This window comes from Vombatus ursinus, unplaced genomic scaffold (genome assembly GCF_900497805.2).
Source record: "Vombatus ursinus unplaced genomic scaffold, bare-nosed wombat genome assembly UNPS02011916.1, whole genome shotgun sequence".
NCBI lineage: Eukaryota > Metazoa > Chordata > Mammalia > Diprotodontia > Vombatidae > Vombatus > Vombatus ursinus.
Genome location: NW_020951694.1, coordinates 1,828,355 through 1,842,825, shown reverse-complemented (window position 1 = coordinate 1,842,825; position 14,471 = coordinate 1,828,355). Strand labels below are relative to the sequence as shown.

At 46.3% G+C, this 14,471-nt stretch overlaps 1 protein-coding gene across 1 annotated transcript; it reads left to right on the top strand.

Moving 5' to 3' along the window:
- The first annotated feature begins 381 nt into the window (after nucleotides 1-381).
- ALOX12B (arachidonate 12-lipoxygenase, 12R type) lies at nucleotides 382-14,453 on the top strand. Its single transcript, XM_027857151.1, has 15 exons — nucleotides 382-961; nucleotides 1,758-1,962; nucleotides 4,987-5,068; nucleotides 5,218-5,307; nucleotides 5,536-5,658; nucleotides 6,177-6,280; nucleotides 6,792-6,964; nucleotides 7,310-7,453; nucleotides 7,627-7,830; nucleotides 9,848-9,934; nucleotides 10,448-10,617; nucleotides 12,065-12,186; nucleotides 12,966-13,066; nucleotides 13,224-13,394; nucleotides 13,990-14,453. Exons 1-15 carry the CDS (start codon nucleotides 815-817, stop codon nucleotides 14,167-14,169), a joined length of 2,103 nt encoding a protein of 700 aa, XP_027712952.1. The 5' UTR covers nucleotides 382-814; the 3' UTR covers nucleotides 14,170-14,453.
- The last annotated feature ends 18 nt before the right edge of the window (nucleotides 14,454-14,471 follow it).

Sequence of the window (14,471 nt, the reverse complement as noted above, 5' to 3'; positions counted from 1 at the left end):
TTTAGCTCAGTTTTTCCCATCTCCTTTTCCAGTGTTCCTTTCCACCATACTAGTATATGGATAGCCAGACAGCAAGTTTTTGTCACCTTTTCCTGCCCCACTCCCTTGAGATGCTCTCCAACCCAGGAATACTTCAGGCAACTTAGGCAAACTTCAGAGCCAATGCAGGTCACCTCTCCCTACTTCGTCCCTCTCCCTTGGTTGCCCAGGGCAGGTTAAGAAAGGAGATTATTAGTCTGATAAAAATCAGGGTGCCCCACCCAGTCCTCCCCCCCCCAATAAACACACAGACACACACATTTCCCCGAAGGCCCAAGACTCAGGCCCAACTGGCTTCCCCACCCACCCTGGAAGACACGGCAGTGTAGGGAGGAGCTCCTGGTACCCATCCCTGCCCGCCCTCTGACTCTACCAGACAGAAAGACTCATAGCTTCCTCCAAACCACAGCTCCCAAGGACAGTGAAGAGCTGAAGACACCTTCCAAAACCCAGAGCTCTACTATCACCAGATTCCAGGACTCCTCCATTGAGGAGAGAGATCATTCATGTCTGTTCAGATCTGAGGCATCAACCAACACCTTCCTTGGATTCTGAGTCCTACCAAGAAGATCATACTCCTCATTGGATTACAGCCTCTTTGAGAAAAATCACCAAGTCCTCTCTATAGATTCAGAAGATTTCTTGACAGCTCTGAGGACGACACTATTCCAAGGAATCCTGTTATCTCTTGGTCCCATTCTGTACCCTTCATTTCCAAGTGACTGTGGCCAACCCCTTGCCTCTGTTGTCCCCTGCTACTGATTCCATCCCCACTATGGTCACCTACAAAGTCAGGGTGGCCACAGGCAAAGACCTGATGTCTGGGACGTTTGATTGCATCTCACTGACTATGGTGGGAACTCTGGGAGAGAGCCACAAGCAACGGCTGGATCATTTTGGGAGAGACTTTGCCGCTGGATCAGTGAGTGGGGAGGCTATTGTGGAGGAGGGGAGGGGGGAAGAAAGGAAGAAAGGAAGGAAGGAAGGAAGGAAGAAAGGAAGGGAAATCAGCATTGTGAGGACAGGACTTTAATAATAAAATTTTGTTACTTTTAAAATAGATTTTTGGTCATTTCATCTATTGTATATTCTTAAAGTATAAGAAAATAAAAGTGACTCTGTGAAGGATGAAGAGGGGCTTAGGTTGGAAATGGAAGAAAGGAACAGAAATAGAGAAAGAATGATTGGGGAGGGCTGAGTACGTTAACTTTGGACTAGTCATTTGATACTAATAGTAGCCCTATCTCTTTATTCCTTTCCCTCTCCACAACCATCTATCCAGGCCTTCTCCTCTCCCTGATTTTTTCCCTTTCTTCTACCTTCTCCTCCTTCTCACTTTTCCTAAATCTCTGCATTTCCCAGATTCCTTCTTTTTTCTCAGCCTTTCTCCTTCCTTTAAATTTCTCTTCAATGCCTCTCTTTCCTTCTCTTATACCATCTCCCTCTCTTTTCCTCCTCCCAATCCTCTCTCTCTTCTTCATATTAAGAAGGTACATCAGCAATGGTTTAAATATAGATTTGGTTTTTTGGAACATGAGATATAGTTAAACAACTGCTGCTTGGTTCTTGGGCACTCTGAATGGTTTCTGAAGCCTTAGCCTCTCCTGTCTCTGAAGGGGATGGGGGAAGAGGCAAAGAAGCTATTCTGTGAGAGGTGGGTGATGGAAGGTCCTGTGGCTGGCAGGCAAGGCCTCATGCCCCTGCCTCCTCCCCTCCAGATTGATAGGTACACTATCCAGTGTGATCAGGACCTGGGGGAGCTCATTCTCATCCGTCTGCATAAGGAGCGTTCTACCTTCTTCCCCAAGAACTCCTGGTACTGCAACTACGTTCAGATCTGCACTCCTGCGTGTATCACCTACCACTTTCCTGTCTACCAGTGGATAGATGGCTATGAGACATTGGAGCTTCGAGAGGGCACAGGTGGGGGACACCACACCCAACGTGACAACTCACTGTCCCTCCTTTGTGACACTCTGTGACTCTCCCGAGAAGAGCACATAGAGTGCTCTATTACTCTTATGGGGTATGCTTTCACGGCTACAGGGAATCTTATTACTTAATGCGCAATGTGACCTTGGGCAAGTCTCCTCCCTGCTTTGGGCCTCAATATCCTCCTGTGAAGGGAGGATGGGGGAGCCATAGAGACCATTAGGCACCTGCTATGTGCTAGGCATTGTGCTAAGCACTTTACAATCATTGACTCATTTGATCCTCACAACAACCCTGGGGGGTAGGCACTATTACCCCCATTTTACAGTTAAGGAAACTGAGGCTGTCAAGGTCAAGTGATTTGCTGGGGGTCACACAGCTAGGCAGGTCTTCCTTACAGAAGCCCAGTGTTCTATCCACCTGGATGCCTCTGTAAAAATGAGAGATTATACTGGATGATTTTTAACTTCTCTTTTGCTCCTATTGCTTTTTGAGAATGCATTATCCACTTAGTCCTAGGAAATGCCCTATACTTCCATAGTCCACCCTATTACTATTCCATAGTCCTTGCTATTTTTCTTTCTTTTTTTTTTTTTTTGGTTAGGCAATAGGGTTAAGTGACCTAGTAAGTGTCAAGTGGGATTTGAACTCAGGTTCTCCTGACTCCAGGGCCAGTGCTCTATCCACTGCACCACCTAGCTGCCCCCGATCCCTTCTTTCTTAAGACTGCCTAGCTACTGTCCAGGATATAGAGAACTCCAGTTGAGGGAGCAATCCTGGGTCCCTAGAGTAAGGTCCTACTGGTGTTCTCTGCCAATACTCATTTTCCTTTTCAAGCAACTAGTCAGTTGGGACATTTAGCATGGCTTATTAGGTCTAAAATGCCAGACTCTGGGGTGGGCTGTGGTTCTAGATAGTCAGCTAATCTAGTTGTCCTTCATCCATTTAGTGCTATTCTCATATATCCCTCTAAGAGACTGATAAGCAGGATTCCCCAGTGACCTTATTGGGAACTCTTCATTGCTAGCTCCTCTAAAATCCCTCCTCTCCCTTCAGAACCTAGCTCCCAAAGTTCCTTGCCCTTTTCTCAGAAAAACTCAAGCAGGGACAGCTCATCCCAGATCACGTTACTGGGGGCAAGGGTCCTATATCAGACTCTTTCTGTCCAAGCTGTGCTACTCCATTCAGAAGCTGGGAAACCAAGGCCTAATCAGAGCAAGCAAGTATTCAGCTCAACCCTATTACTGCTGCCAGCTTGTCTGTCCCTCTCGTCTGATCTAAAGCCCATTGAGGAGAGGAGGCTATAATTGTTGGGGAGTGGGCTATAGAAGGGTTTCTTTGGTGGAAAGAGGATAGTAAATCAGAAGAGTTGGACTCTCATGCTTATTCTTGGGGTAACCTTGGTCAAGTCATTTCCCTGCTGGGGCTTGGTTTTCTATAAAATGAGTGGATTGGAACAGACAGTCTCTAAGTACCCTCTTGCAACTGATGCTTTGTGGGTCTGTGATGGAACAAGATACATTTTGGCCCTCCCACAAGCTACCCTGGGGCTCTCAGAAGGTAGGCTGGGTTGTAATTCCTGAAGAGCCTGAAGGGCCGTGCCCATTCCTGCGAGATGCTTCATTTGGGAAGCAGACTAACAAGGCCCCTGGCTCCCTCGCTTCACATCTCCTGTCCCTGGAGGTCAAGAAGCTTTTTCTAGGTTTCATCTTTGGTTCCCACCAGAATCTTTATCCTTCTCCTCTGGGAATTAGATAGCAAGGTGGGAGTGGGGCCAGGTGAAGATAGAAGGAAAGGGGTACCTTCCTGACACTAATGAAGAAGAAAGAAGAGAAAGAGAAGTGTGTCTTTGGGGATGCATCTTTTCCAGAGATTCCTATTAGGGTTAGAGACGAAGTAGTCAATGGCAGTCAATCATGGAAGCAGGGGACTAGGCGGGATGAGTCCAGGAGCTGGGTGGCAGGGAAAGAATGAAGCTAGGCAGGGCTGGCTCCTGCCATACCAGGGCAAAGAGATTTGCGTCATCAGTTGGGTACTCTGGCCAACCTGGTTCCTGCCCTAGGGAGGGAACAGAGAGGGATAGGAGGGGATTTACAAGGAGAATAGAGATGTGCCCCTGTGCTGGGGGTGGGGTGACTTCTAGATAGCTTAAGAAAGAAAGGGGAACCCATCATTCATTCCCATATCCTCTTAGAGGGAAAAAGGCTAAAGTAGCCATGGTGGATTTCAGTGAAACTAGAATAGGGAGTTAGCCTTGAGTAAGGGAGTGGTGGAATGATAGCTTAATCTGATTTGGAAAAGGTCAGACAGAACACTTCTCCCTTGAGGCCTCCTTCTCCAGCCTCAGCCTCTCCTTCCAGGCCTTATATAACAGAGCTTTCTTTCACAGGGACCCCATTTGACCCTCCCTTTTCACCCAGTCTATAATTTCCCTAGCCCAAGCCTGGAGTTTCCAGAGAATAGACTGGATTGTAGCTCCTGAAGATTGTCCCTACCATTGATATGGGACATGCTATCAACCTGGCAGCTAGGTGGCACAGTAGATAGAGTGCCAGGCCTAGAGTAAAGAAGACTAATTTTCTTTAATTCAAATCTCACCTCGACCACTCACTATGTTTTACCCTGGGTGACCCTCAGTAAGTCACTTAACCTTGTTTGCCTTAGTTTCCTCATCTGTAAAATGAGCTGGAGAAGGAAATGGTAAACTACTCGGTATCTTTGTCAAGAAAACCCCAAGTGGGGTCATGAAGAGTCAGATGTGACTGAACAACAACAAAAATCACCCTTCTGAGATAATGCATTTGGCCAGCAGGTTGGCAAGACTCCTTCCCCAGACCACTCTGTTATCCTACTTCAAAATATTCTGTCCTCTAGAGTCAGGAAGTTTCTCCCAAGGAATCAGTGCTTGGGTCCCATGTTGGGGGCAGCAGTTTAAGGGAGATAGATCCCTGTACTGGCAGTGGAGTGATCAGATACCTGGATTTATGCAGCTAACCCCATTCCATCTCCTTACAGGAAAGACAGTATTAGATGAAAACCTCCCTATCCTGTTGACCCATCGTCAGGAACAGCTTAGAGCCAAACAAGACTTCTATCGGTGAGAACATCATGGAGACTTAAGAGTGACCCATGGGGGAGGAGGGGTAGGTAGGCACCATGGTCCTATGGTTCCTTCCCTTATGGTCAAGCTGACTCATAGTAGTAAAATTCAGGCATTCTAGCCCCAGACTTCTCTTCTCTTTTTAGCTGGAGAGTCTTTGTTCCTGGACTTCCAAACTATGTGCACATCCCCAGTTATCATCCCCCTGTTCGGCATCGCAACCCTGATCGGCCAGAGTAAGGACCAGCATGTACATAGGACCCATGGCCCTATCCCAGCTCTGTCATTCTTGGGAGTCCTGTTGTCTGCCCCATTCAACCACTAGTCCTTTCTCTACCTGTGACCTATGTGCCTTACATGGCCCCAAATTCTATGCTCAATCCCAACTTACCCTGGCTCTTACCCCTACTCTAGAAACCCAGACCTCTTGCCCTTCAGTCCTTGGCTCTCCTTTCTCTCCCTAGATGGAATGGTTACATCCCAGGATTCCCAATTCTCATCAATATCAAAGCCACCAAGTACCTGAACTCAAATCTAAGATTTTCTGCTATGAAGACAGCCTCATTTTTCCTCCGCTTGGGGCCTGCGTGAGTGGGGAAAGAGGAGCAAGGAGAGGAAAAGCCTGGGTTGGGGAAAGGATGGGAACCTCTAGAGGGAATCATCTCAGGTCCACTCTCCTGTTTTGTCATCTTGGCTCTCTTCCTGATTTTCTAACACAGAAACAGTTTTAAGGAGACTCAAAGACAGGGAGAGAGAAAAAAGTAGAGACAGCTATAGATACTGGGTCATGGAAAGGTGTGGTGGAGGGAGAGAGGGAGAGGAAGAAGGAGAGAGAGAGAGAGAGAGAGAGAGAGACAGAGAGACAGAGAGACAGAGAGACAGAGAGACAGACAGAGAGAGACAGAGACAGAGAGAGAGAGAGAAAGAGACAGAGAGACAGACAGAGACACAGAGACAGAGACAGAGAGAGACAGAGACAGAAAGAGACAGAGAGAAAGAGAATTGTGGGAATTGTATTTGCTGAGTTGGATGCTGGGGTGGTTAAAGCCTTCTGGTTGAGAAGAAGGACCAATGTCTCCTTCTGCTTCTCCATTCCTTCTCCTAGGTCCCTGGGCATGAAACTTCGGGGACTGTTAGACGAGAAGAGGTCATGGAAAAGGCTAAAGGAAATCCGCAAGATCTTCCCTGCCACCAAGACTGCCATCTCTGGTAGGGAAAGAATAAAAAGAATGAAACGGGAAGATAAGAAGAAAGAAAAAGCAGAGCTAGAGAAAGAGACACACACAGAGACAGAAAGATACAGAAAGACAGATAGACAGACACAGAAAATGAGTAACATGTTAGAAGGGCTATAAGCAGGGGGGAAGTTGTGCCTTCATAAATCTCAATAGTCTTGGGGTTTGACAGAGGAAGAAACCAGATGGAGCCAGGTCCTGGGGGCATTAATTAGATGGAGGAATACCTCACTCAGCTACAGTAGAAGAGGGCTCAGAGCTCTTGGTTAGAGGGTTGCCTCTGCTATTGTTACCCTGTAATTCCTCTGTCACCATATCTTTTTTTCTGTCTCATTCTCCTAGCCTCTGTATTCTGTCTCTAAGTCTCTCTGTGTCTCTTCCTGTTGGATATCCTCTTTCTCTTTGACCCACATCCCTCTCTGACCATCTCTATGCTTCTTCCTGTCTCTGGCTCCTTTCTTCTGAGCACACTTCTGTTCCCCTAGAGTATGTGTATAATCACTGGAAGGAGGATCAATTCTTCGGCTACCAGTTCCTCAATGGCATTAATCCTGGCCTGTTGAAACGCTGCCTCTGCCTCCCAGAGAAGTTCCCTGTGACTGATGACATGGTGGCCCCATCCCTGGGTGAAGGCACCTGCTTGCAGGCCGAGTTAGAGGTGATCACCCCTCCTTCACTCTATTCCTTCATACCCCATTAGAAAGTTACCTCCCCTCTTGTTTCACTTCCCTTCTTTCTTCTGGTTCAGTTTTGGTCACTCCTCTCCTCCTAGAATCCCTCTCCCCATCTCTCCTCCTGTTCCCTAATTCAAGAATCACCAGCGGGGAAGGTAGAGAAACTTTCCTACTTATCCATTTAGATTTCTGTCTCCAGAACCCTGTGTATCTCGCCTCAGGACTCTAGGGATCCATCCCCCAAGCCCTGGATTCTCTTTGGATATCCTCTGTCCACTCATACCTCATAGATCTAATCTAATCCTCTTCCTCCCTCCCTCTCCCATCAGAAGGGAAACATCTACCTGGCAGATTACAAAATCCTGGAGGGCATCGCCACCGTACAGCTTAATGGAAAGCAGCAATACCATTGTGCACCACTCTGCCTGTTGCACTGTGGGCCACAGGGGGACATGATGCCTATTGCTATTCAGGTGCTTGATGGGATGGGGAGAAACACAGCTGTGGGAGGGAGGGGTGGGTGGGTGTGGGGAATAGGAAGGATATGTGGCAGAAGTCTCAGCTCTGTCTTGTCTCTCTATGTCTGTGTCTCCATCTCAACCTCTCTGGCCATCACTAATGCCCCCTTCTCATTCCTACTCCCCAGCTCAGCCAGACCCCTGGCCCTGACAGCCCCATTTTCCTGCCCACTGACCCCGAATGGGATTGGCTCCTTGCCAAAACCTGGGTGCGTTATGCTGAGTTCTACTGCCATGAAGCCATTTCTCACCTACTGGAGACTCATCTGATAGGAGAAGCCTTCTCCCTGGCCACCATTAGGCAACTGCCCATGTGTCACCCACTTTATAAGGTCAGGAAATGAGGAAATTTCAATGTTCTTCCTGCTCATTAGGAAACAATTAACCTTCATGGAAATCTTACTAGCTCATTTATTCATTCATTCAAGCAAATATTTATAAATCAATCAATCAATCAATCAACATTTATTAAATGCCTTCTACGTGCCAGACACCGAGGCAACTGCCAGAGGTACAAAGACAAAAAGGAAAGAGAGCTAGCCCTCAGGAACCTTACAATTATATCAGGGGAGACAAAATGCATATATGTATATATGTAGAGATTATATACAAAGTGAGTACAAGGTGGTTTGAGAGGAAGGGCATTAGTGACTGGGAACATGGGGAATGTTCCATGTAGTAGAAGGTCCCAAGCTGAGCTGAAATGTGGAAGAAGTAAAGAACGCTAAGGGTAGGGAGTCCATTCCAGGCACAAGGGTTGGCCAGTGCAACTTTAGGAAAAGCACCTTGGCTGCTAAGTGGAAGATGGATTGGAATGGGGAGAGACTTGAAGCAGAGAGACCAATCCCAAGGCAGTTGCAATAGAATAAGTACCAGGTGATGAGGACCTGTACTAGAGTGGATAAGGTCACCAAGATAAGTTTAAGAGAGAGAAGAGGGCCCAGGACAGAGTGCTGGGGAAAACTCATAGATAGGGAGCATGATATAGATGATGAACCAGCAAAGGAGTCTGAGAAGGTGCAATCAGCCAGGTAGCTAAATTGTAGAGTTGGGAACCAGGAGAGAGTAGTGTTGCAAAAGCCCAGAGAAGAGAGTATGTAGTAGGAGAAAGTAATCAATAGTATCAAATACTGCAGAAAGGTCAAGAGAAGACTATTAGATTCAGCAATAAAGGGTTTGGTAACTTTGGAGACAGCGATTTCAGTTGAGTGATAAAAATCTAAGCCAGATTGCAAAGGGTTGAGGAATAAGTGAGAGAGAAAGTGTGGGCAATGAATATAGGCAGCTCTTTCTAATAGTTTAGCTTAGAAAGGAATGAGACATATAGGACAATAGTTTGAGGGGATGGTAGAGCCTAGTGAAGATTATTTTTTAAGGATGGAGGAAATTTGGGTATGTTTAAAGATAGTAGAGATGGAACCAGAAGATAGAGATTGTGAATCAGAGAGAAAAGGTGATGGGAATGATTGAGGGGGCAATCTGCTGGAGATTGGAGAGGATGGAATCAAGAATATATGAAGAGGAAGGGTTGATCTTGGCAGGGAGAAGGGCCATCTCATTATTAGAGAAGAGGAGGAAAGGAGAGAATGGGTGGTGATGTGAAGGAGTTTTAAGATGAAGAGAAGGAGCTCACAACTAATGACCTCAATTTTTTCAGTAAAGTAATAGTTGATACCTTCAGAGAAGGTGGAGGGATTGGGGAAGCATAAAAGAATTGAACAGAGAAGAGATGAATTGAATTAGTTTCTGTTGGGTGTGAGGATCATGCCAAACTTAGGAATCTATAAGACTGGAAGGAAGGTGCTGCCCTGGAGAGAAACTTGGAAGTTCTGAAGAGGGTTGGGTTTGAGGGATAAATATAATGAGTTGGGAGTGTCGACATGTTTATGGGATATCCAGTTTGAAATATTCAATAGGTAGTTGAGATGATGATTCGAACTAGGAGAGACATTGGGGCAGAATATACAGCTCTGGGACTCACACTCCACTGATGTCTTTCTCTGACAAATCATCATGACATAGAAGTGTCCCTAGATTCACACAGGTTATGCCAACAGAGGGAAAGTGAGCATTGGCCCAGTTTCAGCATTAGCTAGGCAATAGCTTGCCATACAAAGACCAGCCTAGAAAGTCTCATCACTGAAAGACTGGCCATTGGATGATAAATTTTTTGAGAGACAAAGAGAGAAAGGGGGGGGGAAGGAGAGAGAGAGAGAGGGAGGCTTCTGGGTAAGGCTTTCTTACACTCTGCAATGGAGTCATTCCTGCCTGGGTGAGATGAGTAATTCTGAATGGCTTGTCTCCCAGTTCTTCCTCTGGTCCCATCAACTCCACTCTGTCTCCCCTCAGCTCATCATCCCCCATACCCGATACACCATCCAGATCAACAGCATCGGTCGTGCTCTCCTCCTGAATAAGGGTGGCCTGTCTGATAGGGTAAGGGGGAATTTCCCGCCCAGACCTTCCTAAATTTCCTGTCTACTTTTCTTCTACTCAGTCCCCCAAACACTCCTGGTTCAGATAGCTTTCCTTTGCTTCTGAGCCCCCAAACCCCATGCCAACATCAGCTGAAGACACTAAAGTTAGACTGATGAAAAGACTCTTCACCTGTTTTGTGGAAGGGATGACTAGGGCTGATCAGCAGGGAGAAGGTTCTGTATGTAGAAGTATAGAGAAAACAGAGGAATGGGTAAGATTGCGAGCAGGGTCTGGAGAAGAACAGGGATGATGAGTTTCATGGTGGGGGGTGGGGGGGTGGCAAGTTCTTGACTAAGGGTGAGTCCCAAATGGAGGTTACTTGTCCATTTCCCCATAAGGGAAGAGGTATATTGGGGAGGTTCTCTCCCCACCATTTCCCTCTGTCTGTTTCTCTGGAGAGGAGTGTGTGGGTGTAACGGGAGGTATTGTTGTGTGTATGTCAGATTCCCATATCTGGCTCCTTGTCACCAGGCAATGTCTCTAGGACTAGCAGGTTTTGCTGAAGTGATGTGCCGAGCTCTAGCTGAAACAAAATATGAGGATCTCTACCTTCCCAATGACTTCATCCGTCGTGGAGTACAAGACCTGCCTCGATACTATTACCGAGATGATTGTCTGGCCGTGTGGGGGGCTCTTGAGACGTGAGTGGATGGAGAACTGAGGGGACAGCAATAAAGGAGCTGAAAGGATGAAGAGGTAGAAGAAGATGGGGAGTGTGGGTAGTAGGGGTGCTGGAGACAGCAAGATATGAGGGGATCACAGTTGCATGAAAGGAACTTGAATGCGGGTTTTATTTTAAATGAAGACTGATTTATTTTGCCAGAATGTAATGGAAATGAAAAGTCATTTGAATTATATTCTGCATCATCACACATAAATTTATATACATTGGGCCTTATTCTAGAGGAGCTGTGGTAGAACAGAAAGAGCACCAGACTCTGGGGATGGTATTATACACCTATAATTCCTGCTACTGGGGAGGTTGAGGCTGGGCACCAAGTCCAACACAATTACGGTGAGTCTCCAGGAGGTGGAGTGGGGTGGGATAGTTAGCAGGCTGTCCAAGGTCAGAAATAGAGCAGGTTGAAACTCTGATGCCTGTCAGTATTTGGGACTGGGCTTGCCCAGGGCTCTTGTACTTCTAGCTAGGGTGAGATAGAGAGACTCAGTCTCGAAAGAAAGAAGAGCATTGGACTAGAAGCCAGGATATTAGTCACTTGTCTGTTACTAACTTCTTGGGTGACTTTGGACAAGGTCCTTCTCCTCTCTGGGCCTCTGATCCCACATCTGTAAAATGGTAGAGTTGGATTAGATGATCTTTGAAGGCTTCTCCCAGTTCCAAAGTTCTAGGTGGCAATCTGTTTGCACCTGTTTGCATTGTGAACACCTTTTTGCTCAGCAGTGCTCTTGGACAGCCCTCCCAACCTGTTCCAACAAAGTTCCTTGGTCCATCTCTGTTATATGCATATTCATCTCTTGGTCTTTGAGAGGCAGAAAGCCTTAGGAGATTTTGAAAGGTTCAGTAGTTCTTTTAGTCTGCTGATAGTCCAAACTCCTCATTTTACAGAGCAGGAAACTGAGGCCCAGAGAAGTTAAATGTCTTATTCAAGGTCACAGAGATAGTAATTAGTAAACATCAGAGCAGGGAATTGAACCCAAGTCCTTTGGACCCAAATGCAAAGGACTTTCCCCTGTTGTTGTGGCTCAGTCAGAGCCACTACTGCAGAGGGGACTGAGGCAAAAAGGGGCACTTTTTAATATAATTTTTAAAAATAAAGACATTTTTTCATCCTAGGAAATCCCCCTCTCCTTGGAGGTTTATTTCTTGCATCTAAGTCGTCAAGGACTGGGAAGAGCTCAACGCCTCCCCCTAGCGGACAGCAACATCCAAAAGGGCACACTTTTCAAACCTCGTCTGGGATTCTGACTTTCTTTGACTATTGGTCCTAAGAATAGTTAGAGCGGCAGCCCCTGGAGAAACGAGGGTGCTACTGACAGAGAGAGAGGGGGAGGGAGGGATGAATCCTAAGACAGAGATAGGGAAGGGACTTTCCTTCCAGGATTGAGTTGTCGTTGCCTGCTCTATAGGTATGTGTCTGAGATCATCAGTTACTACTACCGGAATGATGCTGCTGTGGAGGGAGATACTGAACTACAAGCCTGGGTGCGGGAGATATTTAATGAGTGCTTCCTGGGTCGAGAGAGCTCAGGTACTAGAATCTACTCCCAACTTTCTCCTCCCCAACCCAAGCCCTCCACTCTTATCTGGTCCCCAAAGTATAAACATCCTTAGATTGATATTCAAAGAGGTTAATTGCATTTTAATTCAACAGATGTTTATTTATTTATTTTTTGTCTGCAGTAAGTACCCAGAGTCGTTCTAGGCCTAGAGGAGATACAGATAAGATAAGCTCCACCTGGAGGGAGTGGAAGGTTCTGGTCTCACAGTCAGGAAGATCAGGCTCTGAATCCTGCCTTGGATATACACTGTGTGACCATTTAAAATCCATTATCTCTCTGAGCCTCAGTTTCCTCACCTGTAAAATAGGGATCATGACACCTATCTTACAAGGTTGTTGTAAAGTTCAAATAAGATAATGTATGTAAAGTACTTTGCAAACCTTAAAGCTCTACATTAATTATTGTTATTACTATTATTATTTCTCCAGTCTGGTAGTGGGATGACACCAACACTGAATGATTAGAGAAGTTCAGAACCAAGTACTATAGGAGTTCCGAGGTGGAAGATTGCTACTGATAGGGGAGATCAGTGAAGTCTTCCTGAAAAAGGAGACATTTAAAATGGGTTTTAAAGAATAGTAATCCAGGGATAGGGAACCTAGACCCTGTTAAGAGACTGAGAATAGTCCAGATGGAGAGCTGTATAGAAGGCACAGAGGGGAGAAGTATGAAATAAGGTTCAGAACATAAAGTGGCATCAGATTGTGGAGACTTATGGAAATGACTCCATATCCTTTCCAACCCCCAGGATTCCCCACCTGCATAAGGACAGTGCCTGAGCTCATCCGTTATGTCACCATTGTCATCTACACGTGTTCAGCTAAGCATGCTGCTGTCAACACAGGACAGGTATTGGGGAGGGGGCCCCAAAATTTGTCTATTCCCAATCCCATGACCCTGACTGGGATGCTAGGGGTTACTCTGGCACTGGGATAGGCAATTGGGTCATCTGGAGACTAGGCTTTCATTTTGACACCAAATCTCCCTCTCTTCCCTTCACCTCCAGCTGGAGTACACAGCCTGGATGCCCAATTTCCCATCATCCATGAGGTGCCCACCTATGCAGGAAAAAGGGCTGACCACTGAAGAGAGTTTTATGGAATCACTGCCTGATGTTAAAACCTCATGCATTGTGCTCCTTGTGCTCTGGACCCTTAGTAAGGAACCTGATGACAAGGTACCAGAGGAAGGAAGATGGAGGCTGAGTGGGGAAACTTTGAGTGGGAAAGTGATGTATAGGTTCATGGGTCTTTCAGGAGTTATTTTGGACCTAGAAGAGGGTGGCTAGAACTGGCAGGTTGAAGGGAGCTAGAAATTTGGGAGGGAGTTGGGGAGAAAGGATAGAGGGAGCTTCCTGTAGAGAATACTTTTGGAGGGGAGGAATGGAGAAAGTAAGAGGCAGGAGCTGGGTAGGTGACACCAAGGGGACCTGTAGGTTACAGTGTATGTGTAGAGCTGAACTGGAACCCAGGCAGATTTAAAAATTATTCCCTTTGTGTTACTATCTGCCTGGTTTTTCTTTCCTATAACAGACTATAACTGTATGACTCCATGAAGGCCATGGAGAAGATTGTCCAGTATTTTTTAAAAATGCATTTGTAAAGAGTCATATCTTTAGGTGTCACTCTCTAGGTCTATCTCCCATCCTGTTTCTGCACAAGGGTGTAGGGTTAAGGGGCTTTGTAAAGCATGGACCAGGCCGAGCCCAACCCAAAGTTAGGAGACTGGACCTTTGGACCCCATAACTTTCTTTTACTTTTCTCAACCCACAGCGGCCCCTGGGTCACTTTCCCGACATTCACTTTGTAGAGGAAACACCATGGAAGTGCATTCAGAATTTCAAAGAGCGTTTGGCCCAAATTTCTTGCAACATCCGAGAGCGGAACAAGACCCTCCCCATTGGCTACTATTATCTAGATCCTGCCTTAATTGAGAACAGCATTTCCATCTAGATATCTTCTCCTGGTCCCTTACTATAATGCATACATATGTATGTATATACATGAACACACATCCCACTCAGGGCCCCAAACAACTGTGTTCTCAGCCCTGATTCCTCTTGAGGAGTTACGCAACCCATCTTCCTACCCTCGTTGACCTAACCCTTAGAGGAAGAAACTGCCCTTCTACGGATTCCAGCTTCCTACCACCCAGCACACCTTGAACTCTGTTCTTAAAACAACAAGAACAACAACCAAAAAAAAAAAAAAAAACCACCCACACACGCGCACACAAACAGCTCAAATACCTTCTA